General features: G+C 46.8%; 1 protein-coding gene across 3 annotated transcripts in view; it reads right to left on the bottom strand.

The window, feature by feature from the left end:
- STXBP4 (syntaxin binding protein 4) overlaps positions 1 to 25,082 on the bottom strand; it is a 55,145-nt gene that overhangs the window by 23,258 nt on the left and 6,805 nt on the right. For 2 of the 3 annotated variants that reach the window (XM_068151011.1, XM_068151012.1), the window contains exons 6-20: positions 23,320 to 23,399; positions 22,179 to 22,311; positions 21,484 to 21,616; positions 19,294 to 19,400; positions 18,755 to 18,938; positions 17,438 to 17,516; positions 14,277 to 14,359; positions 13,658 to 13,754; positions 11,896 to 12,011; positions 10,931 to 11,026; positions 10,595 to 10,660; positions 4,611 to 4,787; positions 2,900 to 3,016; positions 2,121 to 2,170; positions 183 to 320 (exon numbers count right to left, since the gene is read on the bottom strand). In XM_068151011.1, the coding sequence (XP_068007112.1) occupies positions 183 to 320; positions 2,121 to 2,170; positions 2,900 to 3,016; positions 4,611 to 4,787; positions 10,595 to 10,660; positions 10,931 to 11,026; positions 11,896 to 12,011; positions 13,658 to 13,754; positions 14,277 to 14,359; positions 17,438 to 17,516; positions 18,755 to 18,938; positions 19,294 to 19,400; positions 21,484 to 21,616; positions 22,179 to 22,311; positions 23,320 to 23,399 (1,656 nt within the window). The remainder of the gene's footprint in view (positions 1 to 182; positions 321 to 2,120; positions 2,171 to 2,899; positions 3,017 to 4,610; positions 4,788 to 10,594; positions 10,661 to 10,930; positions 11,027 to 11,895; positions 12,012 to 13,657; positions 13,755 to 14,276; positions 14,360 to 17,437; positions 17,517 to 18,754; positions 18,939 to 19,293; positions 19,401 to 21,483; positions 21,617 to 22,178; positions 22,312 to 23,319; positions 23,400 to 25,082) is intronic. The other variant, XM_068151010.1, reaches the window with a different exon arrangement.

Genomic DNA, 25,082 nt, shown 5'->3' with positions numbered 1-25,082 from the left:
CTCACCAACCCAATCCAAACAGAACCTCTGCTCAGGATCCTTTAGCCACATTTGGAATAACCCTCCTAATGCCTCCCCTATGGTGACTAGCCAAACAATTAGGAAGCAAGATGCTAATTAGCTGGGATGGAAGGCAGAAGCGTTGCTGTGTGTGCAGACAGGCACAGCAAGATGCAACTCACTCACAGTCTACTTCCACGACGGCACGGACGGACTTGGCAAGGTCTCTGGCTTCTGCCGCAAGAGCTGCTGTGAGAGGAGGTCCAACCCTGCCCAGCCGTGCCAGCAGGGCTTTAGCAGGCAGTGTGGTTCTCCTGTCACTGAGGAAAGGAAAAGCAGAAGAGGTTATTCCATGGAATCTCTGAATCCTTGAACTTAGAAAAGCCCTTTAAGATCATTGAGTCCAACCATTCCCTGACTTTGCCAAGCATGGTGCGAAACCACCTCCCACATCTACAGCTGCAGTCTGATTTGTAAGTCTACCAAAGAAATGGTTGCTTTTAACAAACTAAACCTGTGTTTTCCAGCCCAGTTTTGGTCTCACTGTATGGCCCCAACAGTTTCACACTGTTGAGTTTCCTCAGCAGCAGTCCTGCCTGTACAGCCAAGGCCTGAAGGAAGTTCAGGTCAAACAACTTTCAGGTCTCCAATCCTAGTGTCAAGAATTCAGTGGGTGGCAGGAAGGTGACTCACTTAAAAGCCAATATGAAAATTACTTATAGGAAGGGACACTGCAAGGGACCCAATTCTCATCTTCAGCACTGTTGGTGAGTCAGTTTCTCACCTCAGCTTTATGTTTTACTGATGTGGAGTCCCCAGACTTCACAGACCATGCAGCAGCCCAAGCCATGCAGCATCACACCTGTGCAGTGCCAGTGGGAACTGCATTTAAATGATGGTGCTTAGCCCATGAGAACACACAAAGCTACAGAACAGCTGCTGATCTGATCCTACAGGGTTCTGAGAGCTCAGGGTCCAGCTAACTTCACTGGATTTGCCTGAGAGCTTCATTGAATGTGGCAGGACACAGACCAAACGACTTCATTATTCCATGAATCTTCATGCAATGCTATCCGGGATCGAGAGGCACAACCATGCTGATATTCTGAAGGACCAAAGGCTGCTCTGAACCTTGCTGAATGCTCCCCAGGAGCCAGCAGTGCCCTCATGCAGCCCAGCAGGCAGCTGCGTGCTGGGCTGCAGCCAGAGGAGTGTGGGCAGCAGGGCAAGAGAGGGGATTCTGCCCCTTGGCTCTGCTCTGCTGAGACCCCACCTCCAATCCTGACTCCAGGGGGACCTCAGAGCTGCCTTCCAGTACCTGAAGGGATCCTACAGGAAGACTGCAAAGGGACTTTTCCTCAGGGTGTCTGGAGACAGGACAAGGGGGAATGGTTTGAAACTGAGGCAGAGCAGGGTCAGGATGGAGCTGAGAAAGAAGTTCTTCAGCAGGAGAGTGGTGAGACTCTAGAATAGGCTGCCCAGGAAGGCTGGGGGTGTTCAAGGTCAGGTTGGATGAGGCCTTGAGAAGCTGAGTCTAGCTGAGAGGTGTCCCTGGGCATGGTGGGGAGGTTGGAGCAGATGAACTCGGAGGTCCCTTCCAACCTGAGCCCTCTAGGAATCCTCCTGAGTATTTAAACACGAGAAGTACTACAAGTCAAGTGGGTATATATATCTCTGACCAATTTCTTTCTATTCCACTGGACTGATGATGATGCAAAATGCCTTGGCATAATCTAAAAAGTAAAAAAACAACCCAACCCAATAACTTCTAACCTGCTGTTAAGGTTCCCTGCAATTTTAACTAATCCTCAGCACATTATAATTACTTAATAGAAACATCCAGACAACCATAGCTATGTAATTACTAACTGCTTTAATGTAATTCTGGAGGGGTTTAATGGAGCTGTATCCTGAAAGCCTGGTTTATAATTCATGCCATTCCCTCCCTTCCAATGAAATGAAAACCCAGAAGCACAAAAAAAGGGGGAAGATAAAAAAAACCCCAAACCAGGGGGGGGAAAAAAAAAATAGCTACAAGACAGTTTCTGGAGGCTTTGAAACTACAGCAGAACTTGTAAGGAAAGAACATTGCCATTTCCAGTCTAATGTCTATTCATTACCTTAAAAGAGTTGAGGAAGCAGAGGTATCTGCAAGCACTTCATGCACAACCTGTTGGCCAGAGTCAAGAAGTTAGCAGCTCATAAATCACCACAGTCAAAAGCCATAATGCTGGGGTTTAACTGGATTTAAATCCAAGCATTTGGTTGTTCTGTCTGGGGGTGTGTGTGTGTGGGGGGGGATTTGATTGGTAAATAGATTCTAGTCCCTCCCGGCTAGAGATGTGAAAGTGAAAACCACAAAGGTTATAACCCTTGGCAGTTGAGTCACCGTTAATGACATCACTCACTTTTTGTTTCCTAACATCTCAGGTGGCAAATTTCCTCCCAAAATAGTACTTTTTCTGCTCCTTCCCCCCCCCCCCCCCCCCGGGGAATTTAATGGAAATTGACAGGAGTTTGGGAAAAAAAATAGGTGGAAAAAATGCTCTGCTGGGCTTCATTTTTTGTAGTAAGGTCAAAGGGAAAGAGCATTTCTCCGTGGACCTCTGCAGATACACACCACCTCCATTTCCAACAGTGAAATGATCTTTGCAAGCTAGTCCATGGTCAGTTTACAGCTTGCATGGGGCTGGAAGGGAGCCTCAAAGCTCATCTTGTCCAACCCCCAGCACTCAGCAGGGACACCTCCAGCTGGAGCAGGCTGCCTAGGGACACAGCAAGGCTGATCTCGAATGTCCCCAGGGATGGTGTCTCAACCACTTGTTTTTTGCCTCAGAAGCAACATCATCATCAACTTCTCCAGACAAAACATATTGCTAGGAATGAAAGGCAAAGTCACCTCTACAAACTGCAGCAGCTTCTCAGTAGCCACCTCAAAGGTCTTCCTGGCTGAGTCTGACTTCCGCAGCTGGCAGTCCAGCACTGTCACTCTCTTTCTCAGGTCCTGGATGGTGTCCTGGGCAAGATGTTTTAAAGCTTTTATCAGAATCATTTGCTCACATGGCTCACAGAGGTACAGGGCGTGAACTGAAATGGATGTGAGAAGGGCAGCGTGGGGAGGACGGAGCCAGGCTCTGCTCAGGGATGTCCAAGAACAGCACGAGGGGCACTGGGGGCAAGCTGGAGCAGAGGAGGTGCCAGGGGAACAGAAGGGAAAACTTTGTCCCTGTGAAGGTGACAGAGCCCTGGAGCAGGCTGCCCAGAGAGGTTGTGGACTCTCCTTCTCTGGAGACTTTCCAAACCCACTTGGACGTGTTCCTGTGTGACCTGCCCTGGCAGGGGGGTTGGAGTGGATGATCTCTGGAGGTCCCTCCCAGCCCCTACCATTCTGTAATCCTGCAAAAGTTTGCCACCCTCTTTCCTACAGCTCTGGAAAGCACAGCTGCTCCTGAGGCAGGTGTGCTTCATCTGCTAGGAATTCACTCCCAGCCTGCAACAGATTTGGGCAAACAATGTCAAGGTGAAGGTAAACTGGAAGCTAACAACAGTGAGAGGGTGGAAACTGAAGGCAGTCTGAACTGATTCATGAATGAATCAAAACCACAGCCTGGCAGTGACAGCATCTGTCAGCAGGGTGCCATAAATAATAGCCAGGATGTGAACAAACCGAGTCCAGTCCTTTGAATCTCTCCATCCTTTGGCCAACACAGTAATTATGGTGCACTGTGGAGGAAATGACCCCCTAGGGCTTCTCTCCTGTGCTTGTATTGATCGGTGGTGTGCATCCCTTTGTACTCTGCAAACAGCTACAGAGATTGTGCCCCCCACTGGAGCAAGGGCTGGAGGCTCAAGGCAAAGAGACTTGGGGCTGTTCAGCCTCGAGAAGAGAAAAAGACATTAGAACAGCCTTCAGAACCTGAAGGGGGCTCCAGGAGAGCCAGGGGGGCACTTTTATCAAGGGCTTGAGTGATAGGATGAGAGGCAACGGCTTGGAGTTGGAAGAGAAGAGATTTAGACTAGAGATTAGGGAGAAATTCTTTACAGTATGAGTCTGAGACACAAGAACAGGTTGCCTAGGGGGGCTGTGGATGCCTCCTCTCTGGAGGATGTTCAAGACCAGGCTGGATGAGGCCCTGAGCAACCTGAGTTGGTGGAAGGTGTCCCCTGCCTATGGCTGTGGGGGTGGAAGTGGATGAGCTTTAAGCTCACTTCCAACCTAAACCATTCTGTGATTATTTGCCCACCAAACAAAGCTGAAGGCCATTGTGACTAAAACACAAAAGCACACACACCCTCCACAACCCCCCAGAGTCTCTCCAGCCACTGCTCCATGCTTTAACCCTGGAGATGTTGCCCCTTTGGCTCATGACCCACATATGCCTCCAGATCATGTTTTTTCCAGCACCAAGCTCTCTGGATAAAGGAAGATTCACACACACTTCACCTTCCCCCCCCCTCCCCCTTCCCCCACACATCATTCCAGTTACTGAATAATACAAGACAAACAGTGACCTACTTTAGAAAAGCAGATGAAAAGAAAAATGAAAGGCAAGAGAGATGAGAGCAGGGAGGGAGCCATGGAAACTCCGGCAGGCGACCGCTCTGCTTACTTTATTCTGGCCACTGTGCTCGGAGAGCTGAGCCTTCAGCTCCACAATTTCAGCCTCCAGCAGCCCAATCACTTCTTCGTAGTCCAGCTCCATGCCCCGAGCCTGCCTCTGAGCAGCTTCTGCAAGGTGAATCCTGCTCCTCAGGGCTCTTGTCTCCTCCACGGCTGCCTTGGCTTCCTGGAGACGACAGAATTCGAGGGGAGAGTTGCAGCTCCAGTAAGCAAAAGCACAGGTTTAGCTCCAAAGCACTGCAGGTGGCATGAGGGCTGCCTTGCACTAATCACAAACAAATGTAAATTCCCCCTTCTAGTGACAGGACAGGGGCAAGGGATTGAAGCTGGAAGAGAGCAGATTGAGACTGGAGATGAGGAAGAAAGTCTTGGCAGTGAGGGCAGGGAGACACCAGAACAGGTTGCCCAGGGAGGCTGTGGATGCCTCCTCCTTGTTCAAGGCCAGGTTGAGCAACCTGAGCTGGTGGAAGGTGCCCAGGAACTAGATGAGCTCAGGTTCCCCTCCAACCAAACCATTCTGTCACTCCATGGTTCAGCTGCTGATGGTTAAGTGCACGATGTCCAAAGGCAAAACAGAAAGAGAACTCTCCTAACAAACTACCTCACAACTCCTATGATTTCTGTAAATCTCATGGACTGAAAGGCTCCAAGGAAGCGCACCTGGTGCTGTTAAGCTGCCCCACAGTAAAAGCAAGCACTTTAATGAGATGGTTTTTTGCTGCTGTTGTTATTATTGCCTGAATTCACACTCAGCCCAGCGTTCGTACAGCACATGGATGGGTTCCTAATGCAAGCATCCACTCTGTTCTCAGCACAAGTGCTGGGCTTTATTTTCCTGCCTCATTCCTGCTTTTTCTGCTCTAGTACCACAGAAGCAGGTTACATAAAACTTAGATATAAATAATGTATGGAAAGCAGAAAATTGGAAACGTTTTAGCTTTTAATTCAGCTAAAGTCATCCCCAAATGTCATAAAATCTGACTCTGAGGACACTGCTTTGTTCCTTTTGCTCCTATTAACTCAAGTTAACCTTGATTAGCACATTGAGGGAGTCCAAGTAAGGTCTGGACAGCAGATCTAGGGGAAACAACCAACCAACCAACCTGCCTGCTCATCAAAAGTGTAGCCACACAAGATTGCTGCCACCAAACCCAGGAACCCATCAGCATTTCCCCTTAGCTTCTGATTAATCTGGGGAGAAAGTCACCAACTTTGAGTCCTTGAAGCATAAAGCCTTCAATGTAAAAATTCACAGAGCTAGAAACTCTTTGTAAAAAGCCCTCAGCTAAGGATACTTTTGTTCAAATCCCATTCGGAGCCTTCTTATTGTAATGATATCCTGGTTGGGAATGGAGCTAGAGGAGAAAGAGGGAGGGCAGAGGAGGATTCACACCATGAATCCATAGCAAAGAGGCAATCATCTAGAAACTGGGCTTGAAATCCCTGTCTCTGAAAAACCTAAGTGGCCAAACAAGTTCTACACCATGAGGGTGGTAGAACACTGGAACAGGTTGCACAGGGAGACGGTTAGGGTCACATCCCTGGAGATATTCAAGGTGAGGCAGGACAGGGCTCTGGGCAACCTGATCTGGTTGAGGATTTCCCTGCTGACTGCAGTGGGGTTGGAGTGGATGAGCTTTGGAGGTCCCTTCCAACCCAGAGCATTCTGTGATTCTATGATTCCTCTTTCTGTGGAGGAGATGTCATCTGACACTGAGGAGGGGTCCCAGCAGGGACACCTCCAGAGCTCAGTGAAGCTCACCCATGGCAGACTGAGTTGGTTTCCTTGCTAACTTAGGAGCATTTGTTCTGTGCAGTCGAGTCAGGTTTTCCTACAGTTCTTCATGATGATGTTTTTCATTTCTGTAAAATGATCTCTCAGGCTCAGTTTCAGCTGGCTTTTAACCTGCATGCTCACAGTCTTAACAATAAACACTCGTTTCAAGCCATAAGTAAGCTAATCTCAGTGACACACATATAGAGGACATCATCTTCCTCCTATTGACAATGGTTTTGCAATCCCATCCCCGCTTGGAAGAGTGCCAGGGACATTCTGGTCTCCCAGAAAATGAAGCCTTAGAAGAAGTAATCACACATGGAGCAAAGAGCAAGATCATTAGGAGGACAAGGTGCTCTACAGGTTGGAGGTTTCTGTTAGAGGAACTCAACTGCTAGGAGACACATTGAAATAACCTCTCATGTGGCAGCAAGTCTAATTATCAGGTTTATTAGGTGTTTTCTTTCTTTTTCTTTTGGAAAACAAAGCAGTAGAGGCTCCTGATCTAGGTGATGATGGTCAGCTTGACCTGGAAACACAGGCTCCTCCCAGCTGCCTGCTGCTTGGCTTTCTGTTACCGAGCAGGATCCCGTCTGGAGAAGAGGAGGCTGAAGGGAGACCTCCTTGCGCTCTACAGCTCCTTAAGAGGAGGCTGCAGTCAGGTGGGGGTTGGTCTCTTCTCCCTGATAGAAGGAGAGGAAATGGCCTGAAATTGTGCCAGGGGAGGGTTAGGTTGGAGAGGAGGAAAAATTTCCTTGCTGCAAGAGTGGTCAGGGATTGGCACAGGCTACCCAGGGAGGTGGTGGAGTCCCCATTCCTGAGGGTGTTCCAGACACCTGTGGCCATGATGGTGGTGGGTTGGTGGTTGGACTGGGTGATCTCAGAGGGCTTTTCCAACCCAAACAATTCTATGGTTTGCACAACTCTAAGCAGTCCAAGGGGCTGTTACTGACTGGAAGACCACCAGAACACCTCCTGCAGGCTCCTTGGAGTAGTTCTTTTGCCTGGATAACAAATCAGACAACACAGGCACTTCTCAGAGGTGAGGGATCTACAGAAGGAGAGGTCAAAATTACTGTTTGTGTAGAGGGCATTTCCTTGCCTCTGTAAGAAACACCTTGCCAGCAGCAAGGAAAGCTAAGCACTGCTGCTGCAGAACACAATTTGGTAGCCTTCAGTAGCAAAGGTATCCTTCAGGAACAAGCTGGAGGTGGGGAAGAGACTCTTGGAGAGAAAAGTATGAAGCTGATGTTAAGCATGACTAATGTAAGGGAGACTTTGACAAAGAGTGGTGCCTTAAAGAGGCACAGAGGAATTAAAGTGACAACAGCAAAGTCCTGGGAAAATTGCTGTGGTGAAAAGGGAAGGCTTCAGACCTCCTTCAGATAAAGGATTAATCTCCTCTAATCCACAACTGCCTTCCCTCCCCCCTTTTGCTTTTTCATGAGCCCAATTGTTGAATATTAATTCTGCTCTCCTGGCAGCCTAAGTGTGACCAGATTTCAACAGCCAAGGACCTAAAGGAGTAATTAAGGAACAATGGGTTCCTGCCTGACAACTAAATGATTGCCCACACTGCCACTGAACCAACCAGAGCTGCTGGCTGGAGCAGGAGGCATAAAGGGAAAACACCACCACTAGGTTTCCTCATTCCACAGCTTGCACTGGGGAAGGGTCTCTCTCCATGCTGCAGGTGAGGGGCCTCCAGCAGAGAAGAACAGTTGGGCAACAGCCTGCTTCAACATTTCCTCCTATCTCATTCAACTACTTGTATGAAAGAAGGTGCAAAGAAATGGAATCTGCAGCTGGAGGTGCTCCAGAAACCTGTGGCCATGGCACTTGGGGCCATGATGGTGTTGGGTTGATGGTTGGAGTGGATGGTCTCAGAGGGCTTTTCCAACCAAAATGATTCTATGGTTCTATGATCTGTTGAAACATCTGATGGGAGCCTCTGTCCTCATCTGGTACAAAGCCACTACAACCAACAGGACACTACAGACTGGAGAAGAGAAAGAGATCCTCACATGAGTCCAAGGCAGAAGTTGCTTTTGAAGCCAGTTGCTGTTCCCTGGGTGAATTCCAGCATCAGGAGAATGTTTTATCTGAGCTGCTTTCCAGTACCTGAAGGGATCCTACAGGAAGGCTGCAAAGAGACTTTTCCTGAGGGTGTCCAGAGACAGGACAAGGGGAAATGGATTGCAGCTGAAGCAGAGCAGGGTTAGACTGGAGCTGAGGAAGAAGTTCTTCAGTAGGAGGGTGGTGAAACTCTGGCACAGGCTGCCCAGGGCGGCTGTAACTGCCTCCTCCCTGGCGGTGTTCAAGGCCAGGCTGGATGAGGTCTTGAGCAGCTGAGAGGTGTCCCTGGTCTTGGTGGAGAGGTTGGAGCAGATGATCTCTGAGATCCTTTCCAACTGAGCCATTCTGTGACTCAATGATAACATCAAACACTTGAAAATGCACCAAGTAGGAACAGAACTCAAATTTCCATTAAAAGCTGGCTTGTGCCTCCTAAAATAGGTCAGCCAGTGCTGTAATTACACAGAATTTAGTATTTCTCTTTCATTTCACTATGTGGAGCCTTTTCAACTGCAGTTACTTCCTCGGAAATGAGAATATTTATGCCCTGGAGGTTCGTCCTGCAAAGCTGACCTTCAGCAGCACAGGACAGGGCTGGAGGGGGAAAAATAAAAGCACGAGGACCTCGTGTGGTAGGAAAGGGACATTTCCGCCCCCAGAGCAGCACCACCTCCTGCTCCAAGCCCACCTTCCCGGTAAAAGCAGCCGTGAGCATTCAAGCCTCCACTGCTGAGGACCTGACGCCCACCCTGTTTGCATCCTGGGCTTTGTGCTTTCAGCTTCAGTCTGTCCCGACAGAGTCGACATCTGCTCAGCCTGAGCAGCCAGCAGGGAATGGAACGTGAGGTGCACTACTGGAACACACTTCAGTTCCATCTTATCCCAAACCAAGACAAATCCAGTTGATTTCCCTACTGCCCCACAGGGCAACACCACAATAGTCATGGGGAAAGCTTTCAAGCAGTTCACAGATTCATAGGATTCATGGGAGGAACCCTAAAGCTCCTTCGGTTCCAATCCCCCTGCCATGGGCAGGGACACCTCCCACCAGCCCAGGCTGCTCAAGGTCTCATTCTCCCTGGGCAGCCTGTTCCAGTGTCTCCCCACCCTCACTGTCAAGAATTTCTTCCAGTCTCCATCTGCCCTTTTCCAGCTTCAATCCCTTCCCTTTCACCCTATCACAGCAAGCTCTTCCAATAAAGTATCTTCCCTGCTTTCATGTAGGTCCCTTTGAGGTTCTCTTATGTTCAAGGCATGGAAGGTGATAATGAAGGTGCTGCACCACTGCAGGTATCTGAGCAAGCCCATAAAACCTCATCTTAACATGGAAAGAATTCTGAAGTGTAGCTTGCACTGTGCCATCTGATGGAGCAGCCAGCCAAGAGAAACTCACAAGGAACATGTGCCGGGGAGGAGGAAGGTGGCCAGCTCCTGAGAAGAAAAGAGCTGAGGGGATGGTGTTGAGCAGAAACAGGCAAGCCTGAGGGGTTGAGGTGGGGCTGTAAAAAGCATGAGACTGAAAGGAAATTTCCCATCAATAAGTAAGGGACACAAGAAGGCCAAATGCCCTAAGGAACCCTGATTTCTTCTGTCACAATTATAGGTAGGGAAGGAGACAGAAACAGAGGACATCCCTCACAGAACACTCAGTAGCTTTATTTTGCTGGTAACTAGCAAGCAGGGTTGTCAAGTGCATCTCATTCTAGGAGTCTATTCCTTCATACTTCACACTCAAGCAGCTAACCCTGGGGACCTGCAGATGAGGACCACCCTGCTGCCTAAGAATAGCAGAATCACTTCAAGAACATTCAGGGCCAGAAAGATGCTACTGGATTAGTATCCAGCTTACCTACTGCAGGTTCTCTTGTGGTTCTCAGCTCAATTCAACAGCAGAGAAGTACTGCTCCTCCAAAACGTTTACAGACCAGTGTTCTCCAATTCTAATCAAAAGCTTTTCAGCAGCAAAAGAACCCAAAAGAATCCCAACACAACCACCTTGTGCTGAAATCAGTGTGGCAATGTTGTCTACAGGAGCACCAAGAGAGACAGAAGTGCTCCTTCTCCCACCAAATAACAGTCAAAAAGGAGGAAAATCCTATTTTTAAGCCCCTTCAACATACTTGCTTGACCATTTGCAGCTCCTCTGTTAACTGTTGCTGTAAATTCACAGATTCAGACAATTTTTCCTGTTGGAAAAAATAAAAACCCAAGCAAACAAAAAGAAATGATTAACAAATGGGTCTGGAAAGAGGTTTTACACACACATACCCCCACCCCCCTAACCCCCAAACACAATAAGGGCTGTTTGCTCTGCCTTTTGATTTATTCACCCCAAACTGCACACAAAAGTCAATTAAAACCACTCAACCACCCAACCAATCAATCACTTTCCACACTCAGAAAAAGAAATTAAGTCTCTTGGATAATTTAAAGCTAATAATAATAATAAATATTACCTTTAATTTGCTGATCTCTTTTAAGGTTTCACTTCTTTCTTTCTTAAGCTTTTCCATTTCTTCCTCCAAAGACTCACAGGTGGCAGACTGTGGGGACTGAGATGTGGGAGGTTAGAACCCTCGGCTCACTGTCCCTCCCCATCATCTTTAACATCTTATTCTGAATGGTCTTGGCAATTAAAAAAAAAGAGAGGATAGCCTTCATTGGGAAACAACTGAAAGCTCTGAAAACAGCAGAAATATTTAAGGCAATTCTGACCATGGAAGCAATACAGAATCATAAAATGGTCAGGGTTGGAAGAGACCTCAAGGATCATTCAGCTCCAAACCCCCCTGCTGTGGGCAGGGACACCTCACACTAGATCAGGTTGCTCAGAGCCACATCCAGCCTGGCCTTAAAAACAGTTAAGGCAATTCCGACCACAGCAGAAACACTGAAGGCAATTCTGACCAACTTCTCTTTAATGGAATGATTATTTTTCATGGCATTATTGACTGGAAAAGACCTCCAAGATCATCAAAAGGATTAATAGTTTCATTCCTATTTTAATTAGCACTTAATAGATGTATTTATCTTTCAGTATACCAAGAACACAACACTAACAGCCCCTGTTTTCTTCAGTACACGAATCCATTCTTTTATTTTGCTATCCTTCACTATTTCTTAAAGCCAGCTGCAGAACAAAGTCATTTTGAGCCCAGCTGCTCACTCCTCACGCAGGCAGCAGCAAGCTGTTTGCCATGAAGAAAGCTCAGTGCTCACTGCTGGCCACAGCTACAGACAGAGCCCAGCACCACTGCAGGAACTGCTCTCTGCAAAGCAGGTTGCTTTAAAAAGCTTCCCAGAAAATAGGTTGCCACAATAAGAAGCTGCTCTGAGCATCTGCCCGAAACCTGGAGCAATCTTACATACACCAAACCCTGCAATAACCTCCTCCCAGAGGCTGCAGGCTGTCCACACTCACACATTTCACCTGGGAGTCCAGCAGGCTGCCAGTTTCATTGGCCCCAAATGACTTTTGGCGGTCTTCTGCTGCATTCAGTTGCATAGAGAACAGATTCCTTGAAACTTCAACGAAATCTAGAGAATCACAGAAGGGCAGAGGTTGGAAGGGACCAAGAGTCTTATTATTACTGAGTATCATAGAGCTATAGAGTGGGAAGGGTTGGACAGGACCTCTGGGGATCATCAAGGTCAACTCCCCTGCCAGAGCAGCCATCACCCAGGGCAAGTCACACAGGAACACATCCAGATGGGTCTGGAAAGTCGCCAGAGGAGATTCCACAGCCTCCCTGGGGAGCCTGCTCCAGAACCTTCATAACAAAGAGCTTCTTCCTAAAATCCAGCCTATCCCTGGTCTCCCTCAGCTTCAAACCATTCCCAGAAGGAAACCTGCACATCCTTATCCACCTGCCCTCCACAAAGCCCTGGCCTTACTTGGGGGGACACAGCCTGCAGAAAAGAGAAAATCCCAACCTCCTCACAGCCCCTTTTTGTATTAAACCCTTGACAGAGACCTGGAAAAACTGATTCTGTGGGAAGGTTTAAATACAAACCTCAGAGCATTCTGAATCCCCATGGCTCGAGTTCTGCATGTGTTAAAAAAAAAATTTATCTGCTACACTAAGACACAAAAAAGGTGGAAATATAAAGGTCAGTTTGTTTCCACATCCAATCTACTGGAAGATTCAGCATCTCTCTTGCTAAAGTCCCTGAAAATCCACTGGGATTTGATGGGGGAGTACAAGAAACTCTTCCTCATATGCTTGTGCTCGAGACTGGTTTTCATAAGCTTTAGGAGAAGTGAAGTTTCCCTCAGTCTGAGCAGCAGAACTGTCCTGTGTCTCACAGTTTCTGAGAAATACTCCTAAATGGTTAGGTGTCACCTACGAGGCTTGTCAAAGCCAAGAGGAACAACTCATTGCCAGCAGGATTAGGTTTAGCAGGGAGAATCACCATGATGAGCTCCATGCAAATCTCGTTCCACATGGAATCACAGAACTGTCAGGATTGGAAGGGACCCCAAGGATCATTGAGTTCCAACCCCCCTGCCACTACATCAGGTTGCCCAGAGCCACATCCAGCCTGGTCCAGGGATGAGGCTTCCACCACCTCCCTGGGCAACCTCTGCCAGTGTCTCACCACCCTCATGGTGAAGAACTTCTGTCTAACATCCAATCTCAATCTCTCCTCTACCTTGGACCCATACCCCCCTAGTCCTATCACTATGTGACACCCTAAAAGCTCCCTCACCAGCTATTGGAAGGCCACAACAAGGTGACCTCGGTGGGTGATTTTGGAAGCCTGAAGAAGATCTTATTGAAATCTCTTATTGTAACAAAGAGGAGAAGTAATTCTGTTTGGGATGTTCGTGCTTGGCCCAAACCAAACGAGTCAAAGAGCTGCTTCAAGCAGCCTCTCTAACTCTCCCAAGTCATTTTGGGAGCAAAACAGGATCCTACTGTCAAGGCAAAGAAAAAAAAAGTAGGAATTTTGTGAGCACAAAAAGGCTCTTAATGAGGTTAAGTTTGTGATTTCTTTTCCAAGTTCTTCATTTCAAAACTCCAAGCCTCTTTTTATACAGTGGAATAAAGGTTCTTGCCTCAAAGCATCCTTTTATTTGCAGCAGCAACCCAGGACTGACAGCAAACATATTAATGGTTATTATCCATCATTTCCATATTCCTACAACTCATTCTTTTCCCTGGTAATTAACAAATTATTACCTCCAAAAGACACTGCTCCTTTAGACTCGTTCTGAAGTCGCTGCCTTAGGGCTTGCTGCTGTTCATTTGTGGGCTGAATCCCAAGATAATTCAATGCCTGGAAGGAGAAAACTGATTTTGGAGGGGGGAAAAAAAAAAAATAAAGAGAAAGGACTAGGGATAATGAGTGCAGGGACAGAGGGGAGTAATTAAAGAGCTCTACTTCAAAGAGCCTTTGTATCACAGTACCCTCTCACTGACAACGCTTTTATTCCAGAGACACTCAGTGACTTCTCCTTCTAATTGAGAGCTGTTCAGATATTATTTAACCTTGAATACAGATGAGTGTAATAAGCAAAACCCTTTGTCCTTAATAACTGCCTGAAAACTCCTGAGGGATGCTCAGATCCCCAGAAGAGTCAATCAGTAATTAGATGAACAAAACCCAGCAATTTGCCCAATCTATACAATGCACTATTGGGTCTGCAACCTGAAAGAGCTACCCAAAGAGAAAATTGGGGGCTATCATTTACACCTTAAAGTTTCTCAGCCTAGCAATATTCTCCAGATGTTTTACATGCACCCAGGAGGAGGAGGAGGAGGAGAAAGGAAAACTCTGATGATTAGAAGAAGCATTTACCCTCTCCAGCTTTTCTGCCTTGAGATGAAGAGTGGAGTTCCTCCCTTGCAGCTCATAATCATCATTCTGGCTGGGGGCAATAACTAAGAAGCAGAGTGGGGGAAAAAAAACAAAGATCCCATTTAAGTCACATTTTAACTACTGCTTTGAAAAACTCTGCTCTGAAGCTCTGCTCCTCAAATGGATGCCAGCTAAATCCCCACTTGTCACAGATGCATCTTCATGCTGAGATTGACTTCTTTTCTTTTTTTCTCCCCCTTTTAAAGGACATAATTGTACCAAACAAAGATTATGGCTATCAATCACTTTAACTCTTGGGTTTTTGGTTGTTTTCTCTCTTTTTTCCTTTTTTTTTTCCCCCCTCCACATCAAAAAGTGACAAGCAGCAAATTAGCAGAAGAGAACCCAGGAATAACTTTGAGCAATCCATCAAGCATATGGCTTAGCCGGGTGGTATTTTCTCCTCTCTGAGAGGCACAGTTACTCTGGAAACAGAAGGGGAAACTCTTGTGCATTCAGAGAAAGGCCTTCAACACACACCCTCATCAAACAGCTCCCCAAAGCCTGGCTGGTGATCTAGGAAACACCAGGGGGAGAGGGGGGGATGACCTGCTGCCAGCTAAGGGCTGTGTGGAGCTGGCTTAGCCTGGAGTCCAGCAGGCTCCTCAGTACCCTGGGGAGGAACTGTTTTCCAACAACTATGAGAAAGAAATTCCTTACAGTGGGGGCAAGGAGAGACTGGCACAGATTGCCCAGGGAGGCTGTTTCAGTGGTTTAGTGTCTGTGGGGTGAGTGGGGCACAAACTTCTTTTACAGCATTGTTCTTCCTTTAAAATCCTCAGCTCCTGGAGCCTTGTGATTGTTTGAGACTCAAATGTTCCTTGTAAAAAGCAGAGGGACTTTTTGCAAGGGCTTGTGGTGACAGGATGGGAGGGAATGGATTGAAGCTGGAAGAGGGCAGATGGAGACTGGAGATTACAAAGAAATTCTTGACAGTGAGGGTGGGGAGACACTGGCACAAGTTGCCCAGAGAGGCTGTGGACGTCCCCTTTGTGGAGGTGTCAAGGCCAGGCTGGATGAGGCCTTGAGCAACCTGGGCTGGTGGGAGGTGTCCCTGCCTAGGGCAGGATGCTCTTCAAGATCCCTTCCAACCCAAATCGTTCTAGGATTCTATGAAACTCAGGAAATTCAATCCCAGCTTTGTCATGTTTCAGACACTTGTGGCTACAAGACAAGAAGCAGCATCCTCTGAAAGCCTTTGATCACAGGCTGGAGACAAAAGGAGCAGTTAACTACCAATTCCTCTGCATTTGTGATGTATGCAAACAGAAGAGGCTCCTCAGTGACTCCTCTTTTGCAGAAGAAAACGGATGAGTTGTCTACATTCATCATTTATAAATCTTTAGCTTCATTCAGTCTTTCATTAATGGGCTGGAGAGGTACTGGAACTAAACCCAGCACTTGGAAAGTGGAGGCTCTTGCAGTTTGAGACTGTCCCTGAAGGAACAGAAGGGATCACACCGAATTCTTTCACAGCATATCCGTTTCCAAGCTCCAAGTCATTTACATTCTCTGTATATGCCAAAAGCATAAACCAAAACATCTTGAAAATCTCTGACACTAACACCTCTCACATGCTATATTAGATTCTGCAGGCAGCTCAGCTGAATTGGCACACTGCCCCTTCAGCTTGGAAGGAAGCAGCCTTGTGGATGAGTTTGTGCAAGAAGTTCTCCAAATTATGCTGATTTTTTCCTACAGCATTGGGGAGGGGGGCGGGGGGGAAAGAAAAATTAACAATCTGAGATCTACTTTAACTTTCCAAGGTTATCTTTGAAAGGTTATCCTTGAAAACAGGCAACACATGAGAAGTGGCAGCTTTGGCTCAGGACCTGTGATTAAAGAAGGCTAAAATGAAAACATGACAAAACCCAGCACCAACTGGAGCTGCAAGTGCTCCTGCTTTCCACTCCAGCAGCTCTGCTATCAGGTCTGTTAATCAGCTGGGGCCTTCTTCATCTCTTCAGGCAGAAATGAAACTCCTGTTTGCGGCACTCTATTAACCAAGAGTCTTATTTCTGAGTATCCTAGAACTATAGAATGGGAGGGGTTGGACAGAACCTCTGGGGATCATCAAGTTCAGCTCCCCTGCCAGAGCAGCATCACCCAGGGCAGGTCACACAGGAACACATCCAGATGGATCTGGAAAGTCTCCAGAGAAGGAAGCTCCACAACCTCTCTGGGCAGCCTGCTCCAGAGCTCCAGCACCTTCCAAGTTTTTCCTCATGTTAAGGTGGAACTTCTTGTGTCCACTACCCTCTGTCCTATCACAGTGAAAAGAGCCTGGCCCCTTCTTCTTGACAGCCACCCTTCAGATACTTATAGATGTTAATGAGGTCCTCTCTTTCCCAGACTAAACAGCCCCAGGGCTCTCAGTCCTATAATACAGAAGATGTATTAGAAACATAATATGAAGAAATCCTTCCCAATGAGAGTGTGGAGACACTGGAACAGGTTGCCCAGGGAGGCTGTGGATGCTTCCTTCCTGGAGGTGTTTAAGGCCAGGTTGGATGAGACCTTGAGCAACCTGGGCTGCTGGGAGGCATCCTTGCCCATGGCAGCGGGGCTGGACCTGGATGACCTTTAAGGTCCCTTCCAACCCAAACCATTCTCTGCATGAATATCTGCAGCTCCACAAGCTCTGTTTGTCCCTAGTGCTGTTTGCAAGACACCCATTTAGAGCTATGATCAAGGAGACTGCTGGCACTGACCCTCAGCTATAAATGCACACTAAGCATTCTGCTTGTTAAAGAGCTGTGCAAGAGCGCTGCATGGTTTCATCCAGTCCAGAAAGCACAGTTCCCATGGCAACCTAATCTTGATCTATATGTGAGTCTTCATTATCTGGCTGCTCCTGAGCCTCTTATCATTGCTGCTGCACAGCAAGTATTGCGATCACTCTTTTCATTTGCTTTCAGCTGTTGGTTCAAGGCATTGTAAGTTATATTTGACAGAAAGTACTAAACAACTCATTGATCTCAGCCCTTTATTGAGTAGTGCAATACTACTCTTTTTTTTGAGAGTCTTGAGCTCCCTGTGCACTAATTTCTGTGTGACAGCTACTGAATAAAGGGTGGAAAGGGAATTAAATCAACATTTACCAGTGGCAGACACATCAGCGGGGCTGCTGTCTTGAGAAGGAAGTGGAGATTGCTCTCCCATCTTGACTCCAGTTTCCATCTGTGAAAGACAACCAAAAGTGAGGGAATTCCATTTCCAAAGCACAGCACAAACTAACTAGAAATTAATTTAAAAGAGAGGGAGAGGGAGGAAGACCAAGGGGAGAAATAGAGCTGGGCAGATCAAAAGAACCCTAGGAGGAGTTACAAGGCATGGGGGGAGGTGGTGGTGAGAAGGAAATCCATCTGGAAAACCTAGATCAGGGCCTTAGGCTTTGAATATATGCACAGATTGAGACAGCAGAGTCTCTCTAGGCAACCTGTTTCCATGTTCCTATCTCTAACAGGAAAGCAAAATGAGCAAGGATTTTAAGGACAAACCCAAGGACAATTGAGAACAATCTGCTTTGACTTGGTGTTTGCCATGGAGCATTTTAATCTTCCTTGTTCAACACCCAGAGTTTGTTTGGTTTTAAAAAGGTGACAAAACTGGAAATGTCTTTTTAAAAATGAAATCTTAGAGGAGGTTCAGAATCTTCCTTCTCACAGGCAACATTACCTCTTAACACCAACAGGGAGCTGTATGAATTGCATCAGTTGCTGCTTAGCTGAAAGAATTCTTCCAGAACTCTAATTTTCAAGCAAAAATCTCATCATAGAATCACAGAATGGCTCAGGTTGGAAGGGACCTCAGAGACCACCTGCTCCAACCTCCCCAACATGGGCAGGGACACCTCTCAACTAGACTCAGTTGCTCAAGGCCTCATCCAGCCTGGTCCTGAACACCGCTAGGGAATGGGTGCTGTTCCAGAGTCTCACCACCCTCCTACTGAAGAACTTCCTCAGTTCCAGTCTAACCCTGCTCCCCCTCAGCTTCAAACCATTCTCCCTTAGCCTGTCTCTGGACACCCTAATGAAAAGTCCCTCTGCAGCCTTCCTGCAGGATCCCTTCAGGTACTGGAGGCTACTCTAAGGTCTCCCTGGAGCCTTCTCTTCTCCAGGCTGAACACCCCCAGCTCCCTCAGCCTGTCCTCACAGCAAAGCTGCTCCAGCCCCTAAGTGCAATACAATCTCATACAGAGTCATCAGAGAGGACTTTATCTCTGAGATCTAGAGCTAGAGATGTCTAGTTCTGAAATGCTACTCCCTAGGGAACCAGCAAGGAGAGCTTGGTACCTGAGACCCCAGCTCCAGCTGATTTGATTTGCTTTCTTACCACAAGTCAGTTATTACTCTTCTTTTCCCCATCAGTGTGGTTTACTCTACTGCTAGACAAACTAAGGGGTGTAAAATACTCACAGCATTTGGAGTGAAGGTTGAAACAAGCTTGCCATGAGGAGATGGAAGAGAACCAAGTGCTGTAGCCTGCTGCTCTCCCAATGCTACAGGAGATGTTAAGAGGCTAGAAGGACTCTGCAGGTTCTCTGGATAACTGGGAATGACTTTTTGCCTGATGAAAGCTATCTCCCAGAAACTTTCCAACCTATAATTAGGAAAGGAAGGATTTTGAGCACACTGCACACTGTGCTGTTCATGACATCCTACATCCCCCTTGCAAAAATGCCACTTTTCCAAACATTGTCTGTGACCTTGCTGAATGATTTGTGAATAAGAATTGTGAAGGCTCTGAGGTCTCCCTGGAGCCTTCTCTTCTCCAGGCTGAACAGCCCCAACTCTCCCAGCCTGTCCTCACAGCAGAGGTGCTCCAACCCTCTGCTCATCTCTGTAGCCAATTAATGTCCCCCAAGCGCAGGACAAGGACATTTCACACTAATCTGATCATAACTATCCCACAATAAAGCATCTGGGAGGGTTTGCTGTTTGCCAGTAGCAGATACCTCATCTTTGTCCTGTTGATGATACTTTTTGCCTCTTCATAGGAGACTCCAATCAGTGACTCTTTGTTTATGGATACAAGTTGATCTCCAGGCTTCAGTCTTCCATCCTAACACAACAAATGAAAAAAAGCCAAGGCCATACAGATCAGATGAATTGCCAGCACCACAGAAAAAGCTGCATCATCACAGCACTTCCATGTGTTCCTCTGGATCTCTTTGGAGAGGGAATATCAAGAACACCTCTACATTTTGCCTGACAGCCTTCCAGAAATAAAGAGCAGATCATTTCATCACCATGACAGCAGGCAGCCTAAAAGTCCTGTCAGACAAAACAGGTCTCTGATGTTGTGTAAAGAAGAAATAGGACCCAGATACAGAATTCTGTTAAAAACCCCAAAGCACAGAGATTAAATAGAGTCACAGAATGGCTCAGATTCGAAGGGACCTCAGGGATCATCTGCTACAAGCTCCCCACCATGGGCAGGGACACCTCTCAATGACACTCAGCTGATCAAGACCTCATCCAACCTGACCTTGGACACCCCCAGGGAGGAGGCAGCCGCAGCCTCTCTGGGCAGCCTGTTCCAGAGTCTCATCACCCTCCTACTGAAGAACTTCTTCCTCACCTCCAGTCTAACCCTGCTCTGCCTCAGCTTTGAACCTTTCCCCCTTGTCCTGTCTCTAGACACCCACAGGAAAAGTCTCTCTGCAGCCTTCCTGTAGGCTCCTTGGACTACAGAAAAAGGTTTTTGGACTACAGTTTTTTGGATTAAAGTTTTCCAAGTTTATTTCCTGCTCAAAGAATGAAGTTGCAGATCTTTTCCCTCCCTTGCAGGCAGCCTGTTAAAAGATAACGATTCCAATGCTGCCCTCAGCTGGCTGAGGTTTCAAATATGCTTGGAACTGAGGTTTCTCCAGCAGGATCAATAACCAAGATTGGGGAATCCTCTTTGACTACTGCCAGTATCAGAACCTATTTCAAATTGATGTCTCAGTCTGTTGATTACATGTGATAGGCTTTATAACATTTGTAGTCAGGTGGGAGTCGGTCTCTTCTCCTGGGTGGCCAGCACCAGAACAAGAGAACACAGTCTCAAGCTGCACCAGGGGAGGTTTAGGCTGGATATTAGGAAGATATTCTTCACAGAAAGAGAGATTGGCCATTGGAATGGGCTACCCAGGGAGGTGGTGGAGTCCCCATCACTGGAGGTGTTTAGGAGGAGACTGGATGGGGTGCTTGGTGCCATGGTTTAGTTGATTAGATGTTGTTGGATGGTAGGTTGGACTTGATGATCTCAAAGATCTCTTCCAACCTGGTTAATTCTATTCTATATCAAATTCTACTATATTAAATGATGTTATCTTAAACTATATTATTTTTATACTGAGAAAAATGTTTTAGAGGCCACAACAAAATAGGAGGGGGGAACCCCAAGACTTATTACAGTTTAATCAACCAAAGCAGCCCTGGGAAACCCTGCAGGTTTGCCTCCCATCTTGCCATTTTAGGACTAACCTTCACCTACCAAGAATCAGTCACAAGTGGTTGCAGACTGCTTTGGGGCAAACCTCATTGCCTGTGAAATTGATTTGTAGCTTCTTGCTTAGCAAGAGGCACAGCCTGGGTGTCTACACATCAAACTAACCCTTGGATCCCAGAGCTAAGCAGCTCTGTGCACTGGGAGCAGACAGCTCTGCTCTTTATTTACTTCTTACAAGTGACAAAGCCTCCTGAGTTACACACTGCAGTTGTCAGACATGAAAACAGCAGCCAGCACTGATCCAGGCATTTAGCAGTCTGCACTCTCCAAATGCATTTCTCCTGCTTTGCCTACAAATGATCTCTAAGGGGAAAATGAATGTTTTTAATGCCCAAGGAAAAAAAATAATCCTCCAAGAGATGCAGTCTGTAGCTGATTCCCCTTGCATCAAGCAGCCTCCTAGAGAAGCTGATTCCTTACTTTCTCTATGGAAATGGGGGAATAAGATCCTCATTTACCTCACATGAACTCATGGATGACTTTCCTTACCAGGTAGCCATGCCATGGTGCAATGAGATCATGCTGTGTGAAGAGACAGCAAGGAGAGACAAGTTCCATATTCAAAATGCAGCTACACCCCAAATGCTGAAGCAGGGACTAAAAGGAGGCAAAAATAGCAAAGGGGGAGGAAAGGAATAAAGGTCTTTACCTTGTGACAATCCCCACCAGGGATGACTTCTTGGATATACACCAAGGGCCCTTCATTTCTGTTAATCCCTCCTACAATGCTCAAACCCAGGTTTGTTCCCTTGCAGACAGAGATGATCTGAAAGGCACTGTCCCTGCAAAGGGAAAGCAAAGCAAGGCAGAATCACTTCACAGCTGGACAGTCAGTAAGGACTCAAGTCACAGAATACCTTTATCTGATTGATTTCACCACTCTGTATGACCACAGCAAACAAACCCAGTGGGCATTTGGTCTCAGTGTTCGACAACTCCCTGCTTAGTTCCTACAAAATCAGACATTTAGGTGCTCCTTATAGCCACCTCAGAGAGAATGGATAAATTGGTTTATTATTTTGCAGGGCTCAAAGCTCCTCTCTGGCCCATGCATCCAGTGCTTCTCTGAGTCCCTAGTGCCCATAAACCAGAAGCATTAATTCATTAGGGAGACACCAAGATCAAAAAAATCTACCTGATTCATCTACTTCTACCACCTAAGCAATCAATAAAGGAGAAGAGTGACTTACTGAGGCTGAAAGTTTCCAATATCAAAGGCATGAAAAGCCACAGGATTCAAACACTGGATTAAAATGATGACTATTTAGTGCCCAACCCCAAATTTACCTGCCCAGCATTTTCTAGAGCTCATGGGAGAGAGTTACAGTCAGCTTTGGAATTTACCTTGCAAGCTTTGGGGACGGTGCTGGGATGGAATTATTTCTGCTGCTGCTGGTGGTGACATTGTCCTTTGGATGCAGCTGAGGACTCTGTGACCTCGAGGATGAGCCAGAAGAAGGGCTGTCTAGAGACTTTGCTGAAAGAAACAACAAAACCAAGCAATAAAACACACATTTGGGAGAAAGCACCAACTTCCAGCTTGTGCAAGTACATTCAGGAAGACTGTTTGCATGTTAGACAGCAAACAAGCCATAAGCAACCAGGCAAGCAGAAGACAACTGAAGTCTGAAGAGCCAAGAGCTGGGAGCCACCCAGGGGTCCAGGAATTTGAAACAAAGCCAGGGATGACAATTTTTATTTCAAAGCAGGTTAAAAAAAACCCATAAAGACCCTCACTGATTTGCCAGCAGCATAACCACCACACTACACAATGCATCCAAATGCAGGCAATAATTGGCAGCTGCACAGGTTGCATCTGGTTGGAAGGGACCCCCAAACCTCATCTTGTCCAAACCTTCTGCAGTCAGCAGGTTTGGAACTGGAGCAGGGCAGATGTAGCTTGGACATCAGGAGAAAGGTCTGCACAGTGAGGGTGGGGAGAGACTGGAGCAGGCTGCCCAGGGATGTGGTGGAGATAGACTTGATGTGGCCCTGGGCAGCCTGCTCTGGCTGGAGGTGTCCCTGCTGAGTGCAGGGGGGTTGGACAAGATGAGCTTTGAGGCTCCCTCCCAGCCTGATGCAATCAATCTGTGAATCTGAGAGCAGGGACACCTGCAGCCAGCTGAGGCTGCCCAGGGATTCCACAAGGACCAGGATCTGCAGTATTCCAGCTCAAACTTTTATTAGCACTTTGAAGTGTTGCGGTACAATTCTATCAGCAGGGAGCAAAGACTTTGCCCATTATCCATGAATTAAAATTGCTAGAAATGATTTAAGAGTTGGGGAAACTGACACAAACCCCCCTCAAATGACAGAGTTAACCACAACTGAAATGGTAAAGCCTAAGTAAACCTGGGGTTTGCCTGACTCCCAGTCCCTTAATCCAATATATTCCCCCCCAAAAGAAAGGATTTTTAAGTGAATCTCCTGCTCCTCCAGACTGCTGTCCCATGGGATAATATCAGCCTAGGAAGCAACCTCTCACCAGCTGGTGTTGGAGAACTCCTTGCAGAGTTGGTGTCACTGTGAGAGCCATACTTATCCATCAGGTCATGGAATTCTTTCCTGTGGCAATAAAAAGATTCCCTTTTGTCAGGATTTGGTGTCAGTTTAAGTGCACCCTTTGAAACCTGCTGCTGTTCCCACTGAAGAGTTGCCCTCTCTCAGAGAACGAAGCTCAGCTGAAAGAGGAAAGCCCTGTCAAATGCTGGGGAGAGGCAAGAAAAAGATCAAAAGTCCCTTCCCAGCTCTCCTGTAGCCTCTTTCAAATACTGGAAGGCTGCTTTAAGGTCTCCCCGGTGCCTTTCCTTCTCCAGGCTGAACACCCCTAACTCTCCATTAGTTCTCCAACACTGAGCAAGAACCCAGAAGAGACTGAGAAACAAAGATGTGGCACCTCAAAGACAAAACAATAATGAGGGGAGAAGAAATATTCATTAGTTATTCAAGAATGAGGCAAACAGATGCAAATCCTTAACTTCTCCTTAGCCTCCTCCACCTGAGGTAGGGATCTCTGTGCATTAAATGTTGTATCTGCTTGGGCTGTACTTACTGGTTCCACTAGGGAACCTCCTTTTAAAAGCCCCACCTGATGGAATCCAGGGCAATTCTTGGTGAGAATTAACAATAATAAATAATTAATAATGGGAAAATAAATAATTAATACTCCACAAAGGCAAAAAGTTCTCTGCAGAAGCCAAACATCCTGTAACAAGCAGGCTGGAAAGGGGCAGAGGTTTACATCCTGTCTGCATGCAACAAGGAGAATCCAAACCCTCTTGATTAATCTAATGCTGAATGCAGCCTCATTAAAACAAAAAATAAATTAAAATGAGAGCTCTGATTTACTTCAGTGCCACAGATTAAAAGACATAATCTAGAATGAGGTAAGCCACAAACATCTGCAAATTGACATTGCAGAATTAGAGAGAGAAGAGAAATTAGTTGATTGGAGGTGAGGTAATTCCTAAGTAATTCCAGAGACTGCAGAGGGTGGTTGGGATCTGTTGGAGGCATGATGGTTAAAAAAGACACTTATGGAGCTAATGGCAGGCCCAGGAACCAGACTGAACCCCAGCTGAGTGCAAATCAAAGCAGGAAGGTACAGGGCCCAGGATATTAACTGCAGGTAGTGGCAAATCCTGCCCAGGCCACCCTGATGGGTTTTAATTGTTGTGGGAGGTTAGAGGAACTGGGTCAGTATGCTTTAGATAAAAGCAGATTAAGAGTGGACCTCACAGATATCTGGGCAGCCTGAAAAAAAAAACAGGAGAGCTCAGAGGCTACAGAGAGATTTACATGTCTGGGAGACAGAGAAAATACAGCAGCAGAAAGGGGAAGCTTAAATTGGACAAAAGGCTAAAGAAATTGAGAGAAAATTCCTTTATGCAGAGATTACTCTGGCAGTGGAACATCCCAGGAAAGGCAAATCCCAGCAGCTACTCCTGCAATGATTATTAAATATGGTTACATCACAGCCACTTCCTCATGAGATTTGAAGTCAGGAAGGGCTCCAGCCCTGGATCCCAGCAGCTCTGATGATTCCCTGCCCATGTTGGTTTATATGCTTAAGCAGCTTACCTTGGAAAACAATATTGAACAGAGCACTCCTTATAATGGTCCTGGTTTGGACCTCCTGCTGCAGTGAACAGTTCAACCTGCTTAGCCAAACTCATTCAGAGCTCATTAAAGACTGAAAAGCAAAACTTCTGAGGGGAAAACCATCTCCAGAGCTGCCTGCTTGCAGAA

This window comes from Melanerpes formicivorus, unplaced genomic scaffold, assembly GCF_026170545.1.
Source record: "Melanerpes formicivorus ecotype bairdi unplaced genomic scaffold, bMelFor1.0.p_v2 SCAF_21, whole genome shotgun sequence".
Classification (NCBI taxonomy): Eukaryota; Metazoa; Chordata; class Aves; order Piciformes; family Picidae; genus Melanerpes; species Melanerpes formicivorus.
Note: the sequence above shows the minus strand (reverse complement) of the source record. Positions and strands in the feature narration are given on the sequence as shown.